The sequence below is a fragment of the Heterodontus francisci genome, chromosome 45, assembly GCF_036365525.1.
Source record: "Heterodontus francisci isolate sHetFra1 chromosome 45, sHetFra1.hap1, whole genome shotgun sequence".
NCBI lineage: Eukaryota > Metazoa > Chordata > Chondrichthyes > Heterodontiformes > Heterodontidae > Heterodontus > Heterodontus francisci.
The window spans coordinates 15,167,716-15,184,853 of record NC_090415.1 but is presented as its reverse complement, the minus strand read 5'-3'; the positions used below and the strand labels follow the sequence as shown (position 1 = coordinate 15,184,853).

General features: G+C 41.7%; 1 protein-coding gene across 7 annotated transcripts in view; it reads right to left on the bottom strand.

Annotated features, from left to right (window-relative positions):
• Window positions 1-17,138, bottom strand: part of LOC137356225 (uncharacterized) — a 44,544-nt gene that overhangs the window by 4,869 nt on the left and 22,537 nt on the right. For 6 of the 7 annotated variants that reach the window (XM_068022098.1, XM_068022096.1, XM_068022094.1 and 3 more), the window contains 6 exons: window positions 17,094-17,138; window positions 15,009-15,101; window positions 14,048-14,075; window positions 10,745-10,806; window positions 8,333-8,370; window positions 5,459-5,592 (listed from right to left, as the gene is read on the bottom strand). In XM_068022098.1, the coding sequence (XP_067878199.1) occupies window positions 5,459-5,592; window positions 8,333-8,370; window positions 10,745-10,806; window positions 14,048-14,075; window positions 15,009-15,101; window positions 17,094-17,138 (400 nt within the window). The remainder of the gene's footprint in view (window positions 1-5,458; window positions 5,593-8,332; window positions 8,371-10,744; window positions 10,807-14,047; window positions 14,076-15,008; window positions 15,102-17,093) is intronic. The other variant, XM_068022092.1, reaches the window with a different exon arrangement.

Here is a 17,138-nt window from a genome sequence, read left to right as displayed (position 1 = left end):
CAGCAACCCCCACCCCCCATTCCATACCCATCATTTGATTCTTGATTTTTCCCGTTGTAATATCGTTTTAGCTTGCCCCATTATCCATTTCGGCATTTAACCTCTCCTGTCCTATTACAGACATTTCCTTTTGTTCTTTCCTCCCCAACCCCTTTCCCTGACTCTGCGTTTCTTTAAAACATGTTGCATTTCTATTTTCTCCAGTTCTGATGAAATGTCATCGATATGAAACAGTAACACTTTTCGCCTCTCCAGATATACTGACTGACTTGCTGGGTATTTCCCATCTTTACTTTTTTTTTCTGATTTCAGATTTTCAGCATCTGCAATAATTGTCTTTTGGTGCCTTATAACACGACCCTCCAAATCATCAACGAATTGTCGAATGATCCCTCCCCACCTTCCCTTCTACAAAACACACCACAATGTAATAAAATAAAAACAAGAAATGCTGGAAATACACAGCAGATCTGGCAGCATCTGTGGAGAGAGAAACAGAGTTAACGTTTCAGGTTAGTGTCTCTACATCAGAACTGACAAATGTTAGAAGTGTAAAAGGTTTAAGCAGGTAAAGCGGGGGTGGGGCAAGAGATAACGAAAGAGAAGGTGTTGATAGGACAAGGTCACAGAGAAGGTCATAGAACAAAGGACAACGGTATGTTAATGGTGTGGTGTAAGACAAAGCGTTATTACAGAAAGGGTGACAGTTGTCAGTAAAATGAACAGCCCTGGCCCCAAGCACAAACATGAAAAGAAAAGCAATGGGTAGGCACAGTAGAAACAAACTAAACATGACCCTGATCTTCCGGTTTCTGGCCATTTCAATACTCCCCGCTGTTCTCATGCTAACATCTCTGCCCTGGCATCATTGCAGTGTTCCAGCGAACATCAACGCAAGATGGATGAACAGCATCTCATTTAGCGATTAGGCACACTACAGCCTGCCGGACTGAACATTGAATTCAATAATTTCAGAGCACGACAATTCACCTTTTTATTTTTAGTTATTATTTTTGTATTTGTTTATTTCGTTTTAGTTTGTTTCATTTGTTTCTACCGTGTGCCTTTGTTCCATGACCTTCTCTGTGACTTGGTCCTATCAACATCATCTCTTTTTTTTATCCCTTGCCCTACCCCCTCTTTACGTGCTTAAGACCTTTTACATTTCTAGTACTTGTCAGTCCCGATGAAGGGTCACTGACTTTAAACGGTAACTCTCCTTCTCTCTCCACAGATGTTGCCAGACCTGCTGAGTATTTCCAACATTTCTTGTTTTTATTTCAGACTTCCAGCATCTGCAGTATTTTGATTTTGTTACACCATAACATCATTTCGGAACCCACCCGTTTTTGAAATTATTGGAAGGGAATTGATGCTGGTTCGATAAGGGCTCCACCCAACTCATGCCAAAGGGATGAAGGAAAATGTACGTTAGCTTTGTTAACTTGTTATTTTTAAGAATTGTTGGCATGCCTTCCGGGATCTCTCTGCATATCTCCATAGAAATACATGATCGAATTTGTAATTATTTGGTATCATGCAATAAATTTATTCCACAAAGCACAATCAAAACGTTAGCAACGATATAACACGTATTAAACCGTTGTGACAATGTATATTTCAACTTTCCCAAAGGGAAAGGAGTAACAGCCCTTATCTATATACTATACATTTGCAAAACTCACATGCATAGGTACATCGTTTCCTTTGTTAGAGAGATATATACCTCAATTTCTGCTAAAACGTTGACCTAATGGCATTAGCCATATACTCTTAATATTGTATTACTACATCAAGCTCGGTTGCCAAGTCTTGGTAGTAATTCCAAACTATTAATTATATTATAAATTTACAGACTGTCATATAGATAGGTGAATAGGTCTGTAATGAAAGCCAAAAACAAAAGCAAACAAAAATCGATTGGGGTGTTACCTATAGATGCCACATCTACATATATAGCGTTCATACAATGTAAAGGCAGGAGTGAAACATTGTTGTCTACATGCTTCATATCCGCAATACGTTCTGGTTGGTTTAACCACGAAAAAGTCCCTATCAAGTCAGTGAAGAGGCGAATGCTCTGATTTTGGATAGGTAGATACGTCCATAACGATAACCTCCCGGGTCGAGTTTTCTCCTTCATCTATATTTTTCCATGACACTTTTCTTTTAATTTGTCGTTTTAAGTTAAAACAAGAACATTACTATTAAGTGTAAGATATGACGAAGAATCCTGAAGTTTTATTGATTGAAATTTATGTTTGGGCTTTGCTAAGGTTTTTGCATTAATATCTCACCTTTAGCATCGTCGATTTCGAAGGCGCATTACCAAAATATATGCAGACAAAGCAGCTTCACGTTATATTTAGATAGCGCCTCTCACGTATTTTAACGTCCGAAGGTGCTTCAAAGGAACACTTAGCAAACAAACTCTAATATCAATCCACATCAGGAAGAATTAGGACAGTTGACCAAATTATGGTCGAAGAGGTAGTTTTCAAGGCTCATCTTAAAGGAAGAGCTAGGTGGACAGGAATGCAAGATGGAATTCCAGAGCTTAGGGCCCAGACAGCAGAGAGCAGGGCCACCATTGGAGAAGTGATGACAATGTCATGATGCACTAAAGGCCAACATTGCAGCAGCACTGAGAAAGGCGGGGACGTTACAGACACAGGAAGGAACAAAACCAAGGAGGGATTGGAAAGCAAAGACGAGCTTTTCAAAAGCAAGACATTGCCAGGCTCTGGGCAAATGGAAATCAGCCAGTAGACGGCGGATGACGGCTCAAACCGAAGCCCAGTTAATAAGGTGATATTAAGAATTCCAACTGGAAGCATGCCCAAGGAGGTTTGAGTTTAGAGAGGGGGTGGAGGGAGGGGGGCAGGGTAGCGGGTGGTGGGGAGTGGGGACCGGTGTTTAATGCAGTGGGAAGGCGGAAGGCATCATCGAAGGAAGTCTGGAGCGTGCAATACAGATGACTGAAACAATGGAAACTAATTGTAAGCAGAAGTGAATGAAAGTGCACAGGAGGGCTTTAAACCTAAGGAGTAAATGTTTGAATTGGAAGTTTTGGAGGACTCGAAACTCATTTTGGCAGGAGAAAACTGTAAGTAGCGGATCAACCACTGAATGTATGTAACGCCCGAGCATTATAGAGTTTTGGCTCCGTTAAGCATATGGAGGGTTGTGGATGCTTGATACAAGGCTCTGATAAATGAAACAAAAACGGCCACGAATACCATGAATATGTTTGGCAAATCCCATGCAAGTAGGAGTGCACTTCAAAATTAATAGTAGACAACCTGTGGAATTAAGTTTCAGCATTCTGAAATGTGGTCACGATTTCATCTTTTGCAGTCGCGGGGATCACCGTAGAGTGATCCATTTGCTTTTCCAGGAGCACAGGAGTAGGTGCAGGCCATTCGGCCCATCGAACCTGCTACGCTATCCAATACAATCATAGCTTATCATCCACTTCAATACCGTTTTCCCCACACTATCCCCATATTTCATTGGAATTTAGAAATCTGTCAATCGCTGCATTAAACTTACGCAGTGATTGTGCTTCCATAGCCCTCTGGCGTATAGAATTCCAAAGACTTAGAACCTCTGAGTAAAGACATTTTCCTCATCTAGCTCCAAGGTGGCTTCCCCTTATATTGACATTATATCCTCTGTTCTAAGCAGGGGAAACATTTTATGTGCATCTACCTTGTCTACCCATTTAAGGTGAATTTTTAGGTACAATTGGGTTTTTAATTTTTTGGGTAAAGAAATATAACTGGATATTTCAGTTTTGTGGCTCCAAATCTGAGAATAGTATGGCTTGCAAAATGTGCCCTGAAGAGAATTGAATCATTAGCTTTGCGATTCAAAGCTGCAGGCTCACCACAAATCACAGCAGGGGCTTGTGTTGCAAAAGATAAGGGTGGGAATTCTAGTTACCTGTGAATACTAAATTATATTCGAATCTACTATCTCTCTCTCGCGCTCTCTTTCTTTCTGGGACAGATTTTCTTTCCCTCTCTCTATCTAGTTTCCTCTCTGTCACTCTCTGTCCCTTTGACTCACTCTGATAGTATTATAGAAGAATATTTCATTCCCACCTCTCTATATGTACGCCTCACAATTCTGAACATCACCATTAATACTCCCCGTGTCGCATCTTGTTCTAACAACAACAATGGTCGCTTCTCTACTGTCTCCACAGAACTGGTATGCTCCAACCCTGGTATGATTATGTTGTATCTCCTCTCCAAAGCCTTGTGTGGTACTCAAAATTGGACAGATGAGGTGTACCAGTGATTTATAAAGGTTTAGCATCAATTCCTTGTAACGTTATTGGAATGAGCATATGTTTAAGTGCAGATTCTTTAGTAATGGAGCAGCCTGTGTTGGTTAAATGCCTCAGCAACTGTAATTGTCATGCACCTTACAAATTCTGAGACTCAAAAATGGGATGAAGCCAAAGAAGGTGATATTATGTCGGGTGACAAGAGTTTGATGAAATAGGTCGATAGTAAGGAGGGATCTTAAATGAAGAAAGTGAGGCAGAGATGTTCAGAGAGGGAATCCCAGAGCTTAGGGCCCAGACGTCTCAATGCACGTCCCCACAAGTTATCAGACCGAAGAAGTCAAGGGTGCAGAATTTGGAGGTAGATACGGCTGGTGGAGGTTACCGGATAAGGATACCGAGGAGAGATTTGAATCAAGGAGCACAATTTTAAAATAACGGTGATCTGCAGCTAGGGTGCGTTGGTGCAATTTCGTTTATAGGTTGCGGAACTTTCGACGAGCTCACATTTACAGAATCTGGTAAATGGAAGTGCAGCCAGGAGCACAGTGTAACAGAAAGGCCTGAAGCTGACAAGAGCATGGGTTGTTTCAGCAGAAGATAGGCCGAGCCAGGAATGTCGCCAGATGATACATATGAGTTGAATGTAATGGTCTCGGGATGGAAAGAAAGCAATGTGCATTACTATTGCATTTTCATTTACCACTAATTGCAGAGACGGGATTGTCTGGCGTATTTCTCCGGATGGTCATTGAAATACTCGTTTTCAGATTGTGATAAGCAATAAAAGCCAGGTATGAGAATCAATATATAGGCTGGGGAGTGTTCAGCATCGTCATTTCATGTATTCCTTTTGAAATATCCTCAACCACTTTGATTGCAAACATAATGAAACTGAATATCAGGCAGGGCTTAAAACAGGTGGTCGATGCACTGCCGCCTGTTTCCCTGATCGCCTGATGAATGTTCATTACCGCTCTCCAACGGTTAACATATTTTTGCAAAAATGATTGCAAAAAAAGCAGCAGGGGTTTTGAATCATGTCATGATGAGAGAAAAATACGTTTGATTGCACCGCCAGACTCCTTTAAGATCTATTCAGAATTAAGTGATGTTCTGCATTTTAACACCACAATCAGCTTTGATCCTGCAGATCCAACTCACTGTTCTCTAAATGTAATGAAATATGGCTTCCTATTCAGTCCTCCTGGCGTCAGCTCTGTGTCGTTCAAAAATTCAGTGCTATGATTTGCAAAGTAGGCACTTCCTTCCTCCTCTTCCCGTGGATGTTCCAGATCCTGAAGGTAAAAAAGTCATATTTGCATATAATTTCCAACACCTATGGTCTGTGTTAATAACTTACAAGATTGTATGTCTGTGTGTGCGTGTGTGTATGTCTGTGTGAGTGTGTGTTCTGGGTGGTTCTGACTGGTACGCAGTGACCTCAACTGGGATAATGTTGGTGTACATCTCTTGGCAGCAGGGCAAGAGTGGGATCTGATGAGACGGCCTGCATTTGAATAATTCGGCAATATATTTCAGGAATACATAGGGAAACGCCAAATGACGATCGTAAGTAATAGGTTATGAGGATATTCCCAACATGACTTTTGTCCTTGAGAAGCGCAGAGGAGGCCTTTGTCAAAACAAAATGCTTCAAACGTTTTAATATAACATCTAAATTGCGATTTCATGGTCTGCCTTACGTTAAAATGAGTTTGTTTCTTTGCAAACTATAGTTGTAAATCATATTCGGTAGTGGCATGTTTAGTACAGCATAATTTATTAATTTACTGATACTTTGGCGGCGCATGCAGGGACCAAATAAAAACGTTCAAAATCTCAGCTTGCTTTGCTATCTGCAGGACTCAAAAGTGACCACTTCTGAGAGTAGTGCAGTAGTTATCGAGTAGTTTGGACTCATAATCCAGGTGAATATGAGCTCAGCTCTCACCATGACAATCTGAATTCCTTTTTTTTTCTTCTGGTCGGAAGAACGAGAGGGGTCAATATAAATTAATGGGTGCTATTATAAAGGGCGTAAAGGAGCAGAGAGATCTGGAGATTTTGAAGCGCATTAGGTGGATAAATCCCCAGGGCCTGGCCATGTGTATCCTAGGATGCTATGGGAAGCAAGGGAGGAGATTGATGGGGCCTTGGCAGAGATTTTTGTCATCATTTTTAGCCATGGGTGAGGAACCAGAGGACTGGAGGACAACTAATGTTGTGCCTTAATTTAAGAAGGGCAGCAGGGATGAGCCAGAGAACTACAGGTCGGTGAGCCTTACATCATTGGTGGCAAAGTTATTGGAAGGGATTCTGAGAGACAGAATTTATATGCATTTGGAAAGGCAAGGTCTGATTAGGGATAGTCCGCATGGCTTTGTGCGTGGGAAATCATGTCAAACGAAATTGGTTGAGTTTTTGAGGTGGTGACCAAGAGGATAGACGAAGGCAGGGTGGTGACGGTTCCTACATGGACTTTAGCAAGGTTTTTGATTAGGTCCTGCATGGTAGGCTGGTCCGGAATGTGTGAACACATGTGATCCAGGGTGAACTAGCCAATTGGATACAAAATTGTCTTGGTGATAGGAGGCAGAGGGTGGAATTCCAGGGTTGTTTTTTTTCAGATTGGAGGTCGGTGACCAGTTATGTGCCATAGGGATCAGTGCTGGTCTCTATTGTTTGTCATATGTATTAATAACTTGGATGAGAATGTAAGTGGCATGATTAGTAAGTTTGCAGATTACACCAGAATTTGTCGTGTCGTGGACAGGTTGTCTAATGTTACAACAGGATATAAATCAACTGGGAAAGTGGGCAAAGTATTAGCAAATGGAATGCAACACAGACAAGTGTGAAGTAATGCATTTTGGGACGTTAAACCAGTGCAGGACATATACAATGCTTGACAGGGCCCTGGGGAGTGTTGTTGAGCAGACAGACCTTGGGGCACAAGAACTAGTTCCCTGAAAGTGGCAACACAGGTAGACAGGGTGGTGAAGAAGGCATATGGCATGCTTGCCTTCATCGGCCGAGGCAGTGAGTACAAGAGTTGGGACATCATGTTACAGTTGTACATAACGTTGGTTAGGAGGCATTTGGAGTACTGTGTGCAGTTCTGGTCACCACACTACAGGAAAGATGTGATTAGGCTAGAGAGGGTGCAGAAAAGATTCACTAGGATGTAGCTTGGTTTGAAGGGCTTGTGTTATAAAGAGAGATTGGATAGGCTGGGTCTTTTCTCTCTGGAGCGAAGGAGGTTGAGAGGGGACACGATAAAATTATGAGAGGCACAGATAAGGTAGATAGCCAGAGTATGTTTTCCATAGTAGGGGTGACTAAAACTAAATAGCATAGACTTAAGGCGAGAGGGAGGAGATTTAAAGGGGATGAAATGGGCATTTTTTCACACAAAGAATAGTGGGCATCTGGAATGAGCTGCCAGAGGAGGTGGCGGAGGCAGGAACGGTAGCAACATTTAAGAGGCATCTGGACAGGTATTTGAATGAGCACGGCATGGAGGGACATGGAATTAATGCAGGTGTGTGGGATTCGTATAGATAGGCATTATGGTAGGCATCGACGCAGTGGGTCGAAGGGCCTGGTGCTATGCTGTACGACTCTATGACTGTAGGCAACAGTGACATGAAGAAAAGCTTTTTATAACGCAACGGATGGTCAGGACCTGGAATGCACTGCCTGAGAGGACGGTGGAAAGAGATTCAATCTGGCCCTTCAAATGAAAGTTGGACAATGATCGAAAAAAAAAAATCCAGGGTTACCGGGAAAAGGTGGGAGAGTGAGACTAAGTGGTGACTCCTGCGGAGAGCCAACGCAGACACTACTGGCCGAATGTCCTCTTTCTGTGCTATGTCCATTCTATTATTCTATATTTCAGTGCCGAGTCTTCTTCATGAAGAGGTACAGAGGACACTTTATCCTTCTAGAGATCGAAAGCTTTGTTTAAAAGCACTCATGTTTTACTTGATTATAAAAGTCTGACACGTCAATAAAGGAGTACATATTGACACTTACTTGTGAAAACCTGAAGGAATTCCGTTTGTTCGCTGCCTCTGTGTAGGAATTGGTTGCCACAGTTAGTTAAAATATACAGGGACAGTTTTAACGGCGAGAACCGATATTTTTAGCGTCCAGAAAGCTGTGCTAAATGCATGGCTTGGATTCCTAAGGTTCCGGAGCAGAACATTTGTGATAATTGATTCATAAAACAATGCAAGACATTTGTGACAAAAACAGTCTGAAGTCACTGGTTAAGTATTCAAGGTAATAAAACCCGCAAGGCAGGAGATCCAATTGTAGAAAAATTGTTATTTAACCTAACCCAGCCCGGGCGTCCATTTTATCCCCAGCCCGAGTCGCTCTTCTGTTGAAGTAATTGGGATAATTTCATATTTTTTTCGGCGATACTGTAAGTTTGACAATCGGTTCGGCCTCCCTTTATATAACGGCCAATATTCATTTCCATTCATGGTAATGGAAAGTGAACTCAAGGGATGCATACTCAAGAGGATAGCACTACAGATATCTGGGATAGAAATTAATCTGGGATGATCATGCAAATTGAACGGTATGGTATCAGCAGCCTATCATGTGCAACGTCTCATATTCAATCCCATTGCAGTCGATACTGATACCGATCGTTTAACATCACTACTTGAAACGACTTTCTACCCAGCTTTCCTACACTATCGTATTAAGTTAAGCCCAAGGGCAATTTTAACTTTGCGCGATGATGCAAAATTGTTAATGACAAATTAGCTACTCATTATACAACGCAGGATTGGATCGGCGCCCACTGTGAACTGGGGTAGTTGAAATTTTGAATAGCATTTACGCCAAGTTCAAGCTAGGGAACAGCACTACGAATATATTCTATCATTTTACAACACAACCGATTTTCCTTTCAGTGGAAGTCAATGGAAGCGAAATTGGGCAGGCTGTGCAATACTATCGCTGAAGGTAAAATAGTCAACTCTCTATCTGTTGTTATTAACTCTTTATACCTACAGCAATTTGTTTATCTTCCGAAATTCTAACTCCACCATCTCTTTTTGCCATCCCAATCAATTGGTATAATTTCCTCCTGTTTCCAAGTCGCATCCTTATATATAATCATAGCTATAGTATGCATGTAGTCACGATGTTTGATCTCTTCGTCGCTCCTTTATTTTCTCTGCTGAGCGCAGTTTTCCCGGTTGCCCTGATACGATATATTTGTGGTGCTGTACCCTAATTTGAACTTGGCATATATTCTATTCAACATCGTAAGCCACAGCAGTTCAAAATGGACGCCAATCTAATCCTGTTATTAACTTCCTCTTGTGCTTAAACGTCTACGTTTCTTTAAATCAAATTACCAGCTCTTACACTCTTTTCATCTATTGAAAGCAGTATGCCCAATGGGTTCATACCAGTAGCTGTTAGCTAATCATACCCTAATGTTTACCATCTACATAATTTTCTGTTCTTTGCCTATTTCTGGTACCCGACATCTGACAAGGACAATGGAGTAGAAATTAGCTTGTAAAGTTGTGTAAAGCAGGTGGTATCACATAATCCACCCTGTTATATTCCTCGCCCATTGTTCACTCCCACTGGCTTTAGTAAACCAGAATATCATGTGATACGTAGAACAGACTGCCACTGTGAAATACTTATTTGATCTGAGCGCCTAAGATGAAGTTTTACTGAAGCATATAAATGCAAAATTGTTGGAATTTTGCCTGTGAGCGATTTTGACTGCACTTTCCAATTCTCTCTTAATAAGTTATTTCATTCATGTTGATAGGTTTCTCTTCGTTTACTAACAGTTTGATTGAAGTGTTAGCGTCTATTACATTAATAATGGGCATGTATCCGATATTGCCCTTTTCATACTGTGGTCCAGTATCAAAATTAATTCCATCATGTCTAGAAATATTGATTGAAATCTTCCATTTCAATTACAATCTTCCCAATTAATTTGCAGCAAATTAAATTGTCCCATTACAATTTTATTGACTTTCATCCACCTTCTATAATTTAGCACAGAAATATTAATATACTGACTGAGCTGTTCGTCCATTACTGATTACTTGCACTACTCTTCAATTATGGCACTCAGTCGAACCCACAAGCTTTACTTATCCCCTGCGCTGGAATATGAGCGATACATCTCAATTAACATTAGGCTATTTTCAACCTATGTCGTCACTCTCCCCTCCATTTCCCCAATTTTGTCTGTCAGAACAGTCCATGCACATGTAAGTTTACTCCCAAACTATATCAATGGAGAAAATCGCTGTGATTCCTGCTGTAGCATTCGCATAGAATAGCTGGTGAATAGTAAACTACTGATGTGTAAATATGTAGTGCAGACTAAAAACACAAGAGGGAATTTATCAAAGAATTGTAAAATTTCTATTAAACATGCTGTATTCCTCTTACCCATCATAATAAACTTACGCAGATTATTGATGTTGTTGTCAGATGTAGTCCAAAGATCAGCACTAAATGAATGAAAAAAGACATACCATTCAGTAAATAATAGGTTTACACCCTAAGATTCACAAACTAGTATTGATAGGTATCCAAGTAAAAACCCGAATTTGAAGATTCTCCATATGTATGATCATTCACAAACAACGAAATCTTGATAGAATCATAGAACTATAGAACGTTTAAGGCACGGAAAGAGGCCACTTGGCCTATCGTTTCTGTGCCGGCTGAAAAACGATCCACCTATTCTAATCCCAGATTCCAGCATTTGGTCCATAGCCCTGCAGCTTATGGCACATGAGGTACATATCCAGATTCCTTTTCAATGAGTTGAGGGTTTGTGCCTCAATTATTAGGTGCGGCACAGTGGCGCAGTGGTTAGCACCGCAGCCTCACAACTCCAGCGACCCGGGTTCATTTCTGGGTACTGCCTGTGTGGAATTTGCAAGTTCTCCCTGTGTCTGCCTGGGTTTTCTCTGGGTGCTCCGGTTTCCTCCCACAAGCCAAAATACTTGTAGGTTGGTAGGTAAATTGGCCATTTATAAATTGCCCCTAGTATAGGTAGGTGGTAGGGAAATATAGGGACAGGTGGGGATGTGGTAGGAATATGGGATTAGTGTAGGATGAGTATAAATGGGTGGTTGATGGTCAGCACAGACTCGGTGCGCCGAAGGGCCTGTTTCAGTGCTGTATCTCTAAAACTAAAAGTATCTTTTCAGGCCGTCAGTTCCCGACCATCACCACGCTGGGTGAAAAGTTTTTGCCTCATCTCCCCTCTAATTTGTCTACTAATCACTTTAAATCTATGCCCCCTCGACACTGACCTCTCTGCGATGGTGAATAGACCCTTCAGCTCCACTCAATACACCCCCTCACAATTTTGTACATAGCATTGTGAAATATGCCCATTGGTTGATTCCACGTGACTCCATAAGCCAATAAGAAAGTAACGTTGCAACCATTTCCACCCATTCCCATTTTGCTGAGACTTCCTAAGTATTTGCTACATTTTAAATTATTTTTAATACTTAAATAGAATCTTTAATTCTTCAATCTAATTTCCCACTGTAAATTGATAATTTCTTTCTGGCTAAGCTTGTTGATCAACTGTCAAACATGCAAGGCCCGATTGTAACTGCGTTTCGAGTAAGTTAAAATATCGCCTACAATCCCAATTGTAGCCAACTTGCGTGGGTGCAACTCGGCTCATTCAGATTGTGCATTGAGCACACGTCTGATCGATGAATATTGCTTTTAAAGGAACGTAAATTTAGAAGATTGCAAAGTAGACTGTTGCTGCATGGCTTCGGCGGATGTCTGTGTGACCTAGTAGTCTCGTTGTCCTATCTGACTTCCAAGGAATCTTAAAACTAATCAGGTGACGCACCCCATTCAGCCACTGGATTTCATCCAAAACCCAGAATAAAGCTACGTTTTACGAATGCTTGAGTGTTTAATTGTGGATCTTATGGGTACAGCTGTTAATTTGTTATTCAATTCTCCTAATCTGAAACAGAACCTGAAAATTGTTCAAGCCCCCTCCAAAACGTAATGGGCCTATGGTGCAAGCTCCCTGCATACACATTGAAATTCACAGCCGCCGTGATGACTAATATTTCGAGTAGGCCAATTATTTTAATTTAGGATGCGCTAATAGGCTTAACTTATGGGGGCAGGTTGCATAACCCCGTCTTGATCGGCGTTGAATATTGAAAATTAAGGTGTCATCTAATTGTAGTATTTAAGATGATTAAATAAATTGATAGAAACGTTTTGATAAAACAATTTCCCCTGTTGGAATGATCCAACAACAGGGAACAAATTCTTAAAATTAGAGCTAGATCGCTTAGAAGTGACGTCAGACAGTACTCAAACATCTTGAAATGTCTCACCACAGAAGCTGCAGAGGCTAGTCCAAATGCAACATTAAAAACTCATATTGATATATTTTTGTTAGGTAAGTGTCTTTGTTTAGAGGTACAGCACTGAAACAGGCCCTTCGGCCCACCGAGTCTGTGCCGACTATCAACCACCCATTCATACTAATCCAACACTAATTCCATATTCCTACCACATCCCCACCTCTTCCTACATTTTCCCTCCCACCTAACTATACTAGGGGCAATTTCTAATGGCCAATTTACCTATCAACTTGCAAGACTTTGGCATGTGGGAGGAAACCGGAGCACCCGGAGGAAACCCACGCAGACACAGGGAGAACTTACAAACTCCACACAGGCAGTACCCGGAATTGAACCCGGGTCGCTGGAGCTGTGAGGCTGCGGTGCTAATCACTGCGCCACTGTATTATGGAACTGAGGAGCGTAAGATGCACTTAATGCACAGATCAGCGCTAATCTATTTGAATGGTGGAAGAGGACCAAGAGTCTGAAAGGTCGAGTCCTTTTTCCTATGTTCCTTTGTCAGGAAGTAACTCATTTCATGGTGTTACAGAAAGCTCGAGGAAACTGTTACTAATCATGACGTTCTAGAGGCATCAAATCGTTGAGTCATGGCAGAATGGCGACACAGAAGGAGGCCTTTCGGCCCATCGAGTGCTTACTGGCTCTCTGTAGAGCAATCCAGTTAGTCCCATTGTCCTAATCTACCCCTTTGCTCTGCAAGCTTATTTCCCTTAAGTGCCCATTCAATTTCCTTTTGAAATCATTAAGCATCTCCACTTCCATGACCTCGCAGGCATTGCAGTTATTTTATTTTATTTTATTTAAGTTTATTGTATTTGTTTTGGGGAATCATGCGTAATATTAGGCATCATTGAAAGATGGTAACAGCAATATGCCATTCACGCCAGGGGCCTACTCTGACCTTCAATCAACCATGGCTGAATCGCACCCCAACATCAAATACCAGTATCAATATCAATATCTTTTCATATACCTATAAAATGGAAAATACATTTATCTTCGTATTGAAGGCGCTAACTGTCCCATAGCATTATAGCGTTTAGAAAGAGAGTTCCACAGTTCCACAATTCTGATTTCAGCAATGTCCCTAATTGTTCCAGATTCCACCAGTAGAGGAAGTAAACTCCGTGTATAGAATAAATGGTATGGCCAAACATTCAAATTTCTTTTGAAAAGGGTAACAACTGTATTAAATCTACTAAAAAGAAGGAACTTGCTTTGCTTTCAAGCACCAACTAACATGCGTTCCTATGAACTCCCTGGTGATATATTGGTGAAAGTGATACCAGAACCGTCAAATCTTAATTAAAAAGTGACCATTACTCACCCATCATTTCTCCTCCTCCTGGATTCGGCTGTAAGACAGAAAGTTCATAACCGTTTCATTGTAGGTCTAAAGTTAAAGCATGTTAAATTATGGCAAATGACAGAGTTGCAACATTGAAGCGCGGATGGATGAGCTCGTCCACAGAGACCTACTGTATTTACCTCCCCTTACATTAGGCAGAATGTAAAATTTAGCCATAGAGTAGATTTGCTAGCCCATTACATGCCCCCACCCCATTTCATCGTTGGTGACTTCAATGGAAGGGGAAAGTGGCCGTCAGTGATGTACATGGAAGAGTAACAGAACAGATGTCAACCAAAGGTAAAATTACCCACATTAGGTGGAAACTTGAAATTCAGTGCTGCTATAAAGGTCGTGATCAGCTAATTTCCATTGAATGCCGTACTTACCCCTTTTGACAGAGTAATAGGATTGAATTTTGTGCTCACGGCGGGATGTCCGGCGCTGGGCCGAAAAGGAGGGGGGAGTCCCACCTCTGTCAACTTGAGAATCCCTGCCCACAGCCAGCAACCTCCATCCCCACCATCAGCCCCACCACCACCACCACACCCCGCCCTCCACCTGAGCTGGCCAACCAACAGTCCTGTGACAAGATCCCCGTCCCTTTGAAGACATGGATCAGGCCTCCAAAGGCAGCTAGCCAATTAGAGGACTGGCAGTTCAGCAATATCTGCAGCTACACCAGGACCAGTAGCCACTGCCAGTATTACATATGGACATCGAGCCAAAGTCAGAACCTAGTGAGTCTGGGTTGCTAGAATCAGTGTGGTTTGGCAGCAGCTGGCTTACTCAGCAAGGGTTTCCTTCAAGCCACAGATTGCCCAAGGAAGATGGCACCGTTTAAGCCCACAGGGATGTTGCTTTGTTGAACTGGGTGACATCCCCGTATGGCAGAAACACATATGCTTATCACCAACACTTTCAGAGAGATCACACTCACATTTCTTTCGACAGATACAACATACGATTGCTGTGATAATCATAATAAATACAGCTCCGCCTGCCACAATTCCAGTCAGCACCCAGATATTCCCTGTTCCAAACAAACAAAGTAAGCAATACATGGTTAGAAAACGGTTTGCTGTAAGCCTGTTCCTAAAACTAGAGAATAGAAGTATCTTGCGTTAAAGGACGCAAGACCTCTCTGTGGGCTGCACATGCGGGAGAATTACAAAGCAGTGATCTCTCCTCCTTTGATTTAATCGGCGGGCTCCTTTACCAGGCATATTGCAGGTCGCCAATTTTTCTGTAGTGACAGCACTCAGTCGACCTAGGAATAGGGACAAGGCCAATTCCGTTTTCAGTAACAACTTATCAATCACATCTGAGGCTCGGGATCTTAAAGCAGTCCCTTTCTATTCCAAGGCCAACATCTTCGGGGTTGGCACATTGAAATCCAGGCATAATGCCGAGTGTGGACACAAACAGAGAAAATCTATCTCTCCACCACACTTTTGGACCGATGTGCAGTAACCTCAGTTGAAAGTGGGAAATGCCAGGGAGCAAAAAATAAGCAGTTTAGGCAACATCCGTGGAGAAAGAAGCAGATTTAATATTTAATTTCGTTGCCATTTCATCAGAACCAGATGTAAGATCTCATGAATGATCATCGACTTGAAACGTCAATTCTCCTTTCCTGTGCCCATTGATGTTGGCTGGCCTGCTGAGTGTTTGCAGCACTTTATGTGTTTCCTTCAGATTTCTGCATTGGTAGCCCTTTGCTTCTGTTTTAGTGTATTGCGCTCAACCTGACAGGTCATGAATGCAAACATAAAACAATTGTGCAATTGCCTTGAGTGTACGTTGTACAACATTAGCAGCAATGTGAATAGCAGTGTACTGAGCATAATGTCTACTTGTCTACAATCTCAGAATTAATTGAATTCGATCACCCTAGAACACAGAAGGAAACCACTGCTTCTGTGCCTGTTCTTTAAAAAGCTACTGTATCATTTCCCTCTCCCATGCTCTTTCTCATCAGTCCTGCAAATGTTTCCTTTACAGATATATTTTGAATTTTGTTTACAGAGTTATTAATGAATCTGGTTCAAGCACACTTTCAAGCAGTTTATTCTGGATCATAACAGCCCCATATGTAGGCAAAAAAATAACAAGTTGGTTTGGATTCATATCCTTTGAAAATGAAAATTGTTGGTTTGTATCTGGGATCCGAAACTATATCATTTGTCTAACTTACTCCCAATACCTGGCTTTGGTCATAATCCCTTGATACGTTCACTGAACAAAATTGTAACTATGTCTATCTTAACATTATCAATAGACATGGCATCTACATGTTTTTTTTAAACAGGGAAAAAGTGCCGGATTTCATCTACCCTTTCCGTGATTTCTGCATTCCCAGTTTTTATTCTGAAGGCCCTTTCATAGAATTGAATCATCGAATGGTTGCAGCAGAGATGGAGGCAATTCAGCCGGCTGTGTCTATGCTGGAGCTCTGCTAGAGCAATTCAGCTAGACGCCAACCCTGCCCCCCGCAACCCCACTAACCACCCCCGCCACCCTTTCTAGATAGCCCTGCAATTTTATTCTGTTCAGATAGTTATGCAATCCCCCTTTGAAGCCACAATTGAGTTTGCTTCCACCACGCTCTCAGCAAATCCATTACAGATGCAAACCACTTGGTGCGTAAACCAATGTTCCATCATGTCACCTTTGGTTCCTTTGCCATCCAACGTACATCGGCATTCAATGGTTCAAGACCCTTCTGTCAATGGGAACAGTCTGCCTATCTTCTCTGTCCAGACCCCTCTTTATTTTCAGCATTGGTCTCTAATATTATTTTATTTATTTACCTTATCGAATCTCTCAATCATAAAGTTTCGCAGCACACAATAACTGGAACTCATTTCGCAAGCTTTTTCAATGAGTAGGAAAACAAAGAACAGATGTGGCTGCTGTTTGGTGTCTCCATAGAAATCGCGATGATGCTTGACTTTGTCAAGGGATAATGACTTGAATAATATACCTTCAACCACCCCTGTTATAGTTGGGATCTTAGCATTACCTTGTATTCTTGGAGGATCAGGAGACTCTGCATTCCAGGAGTTAC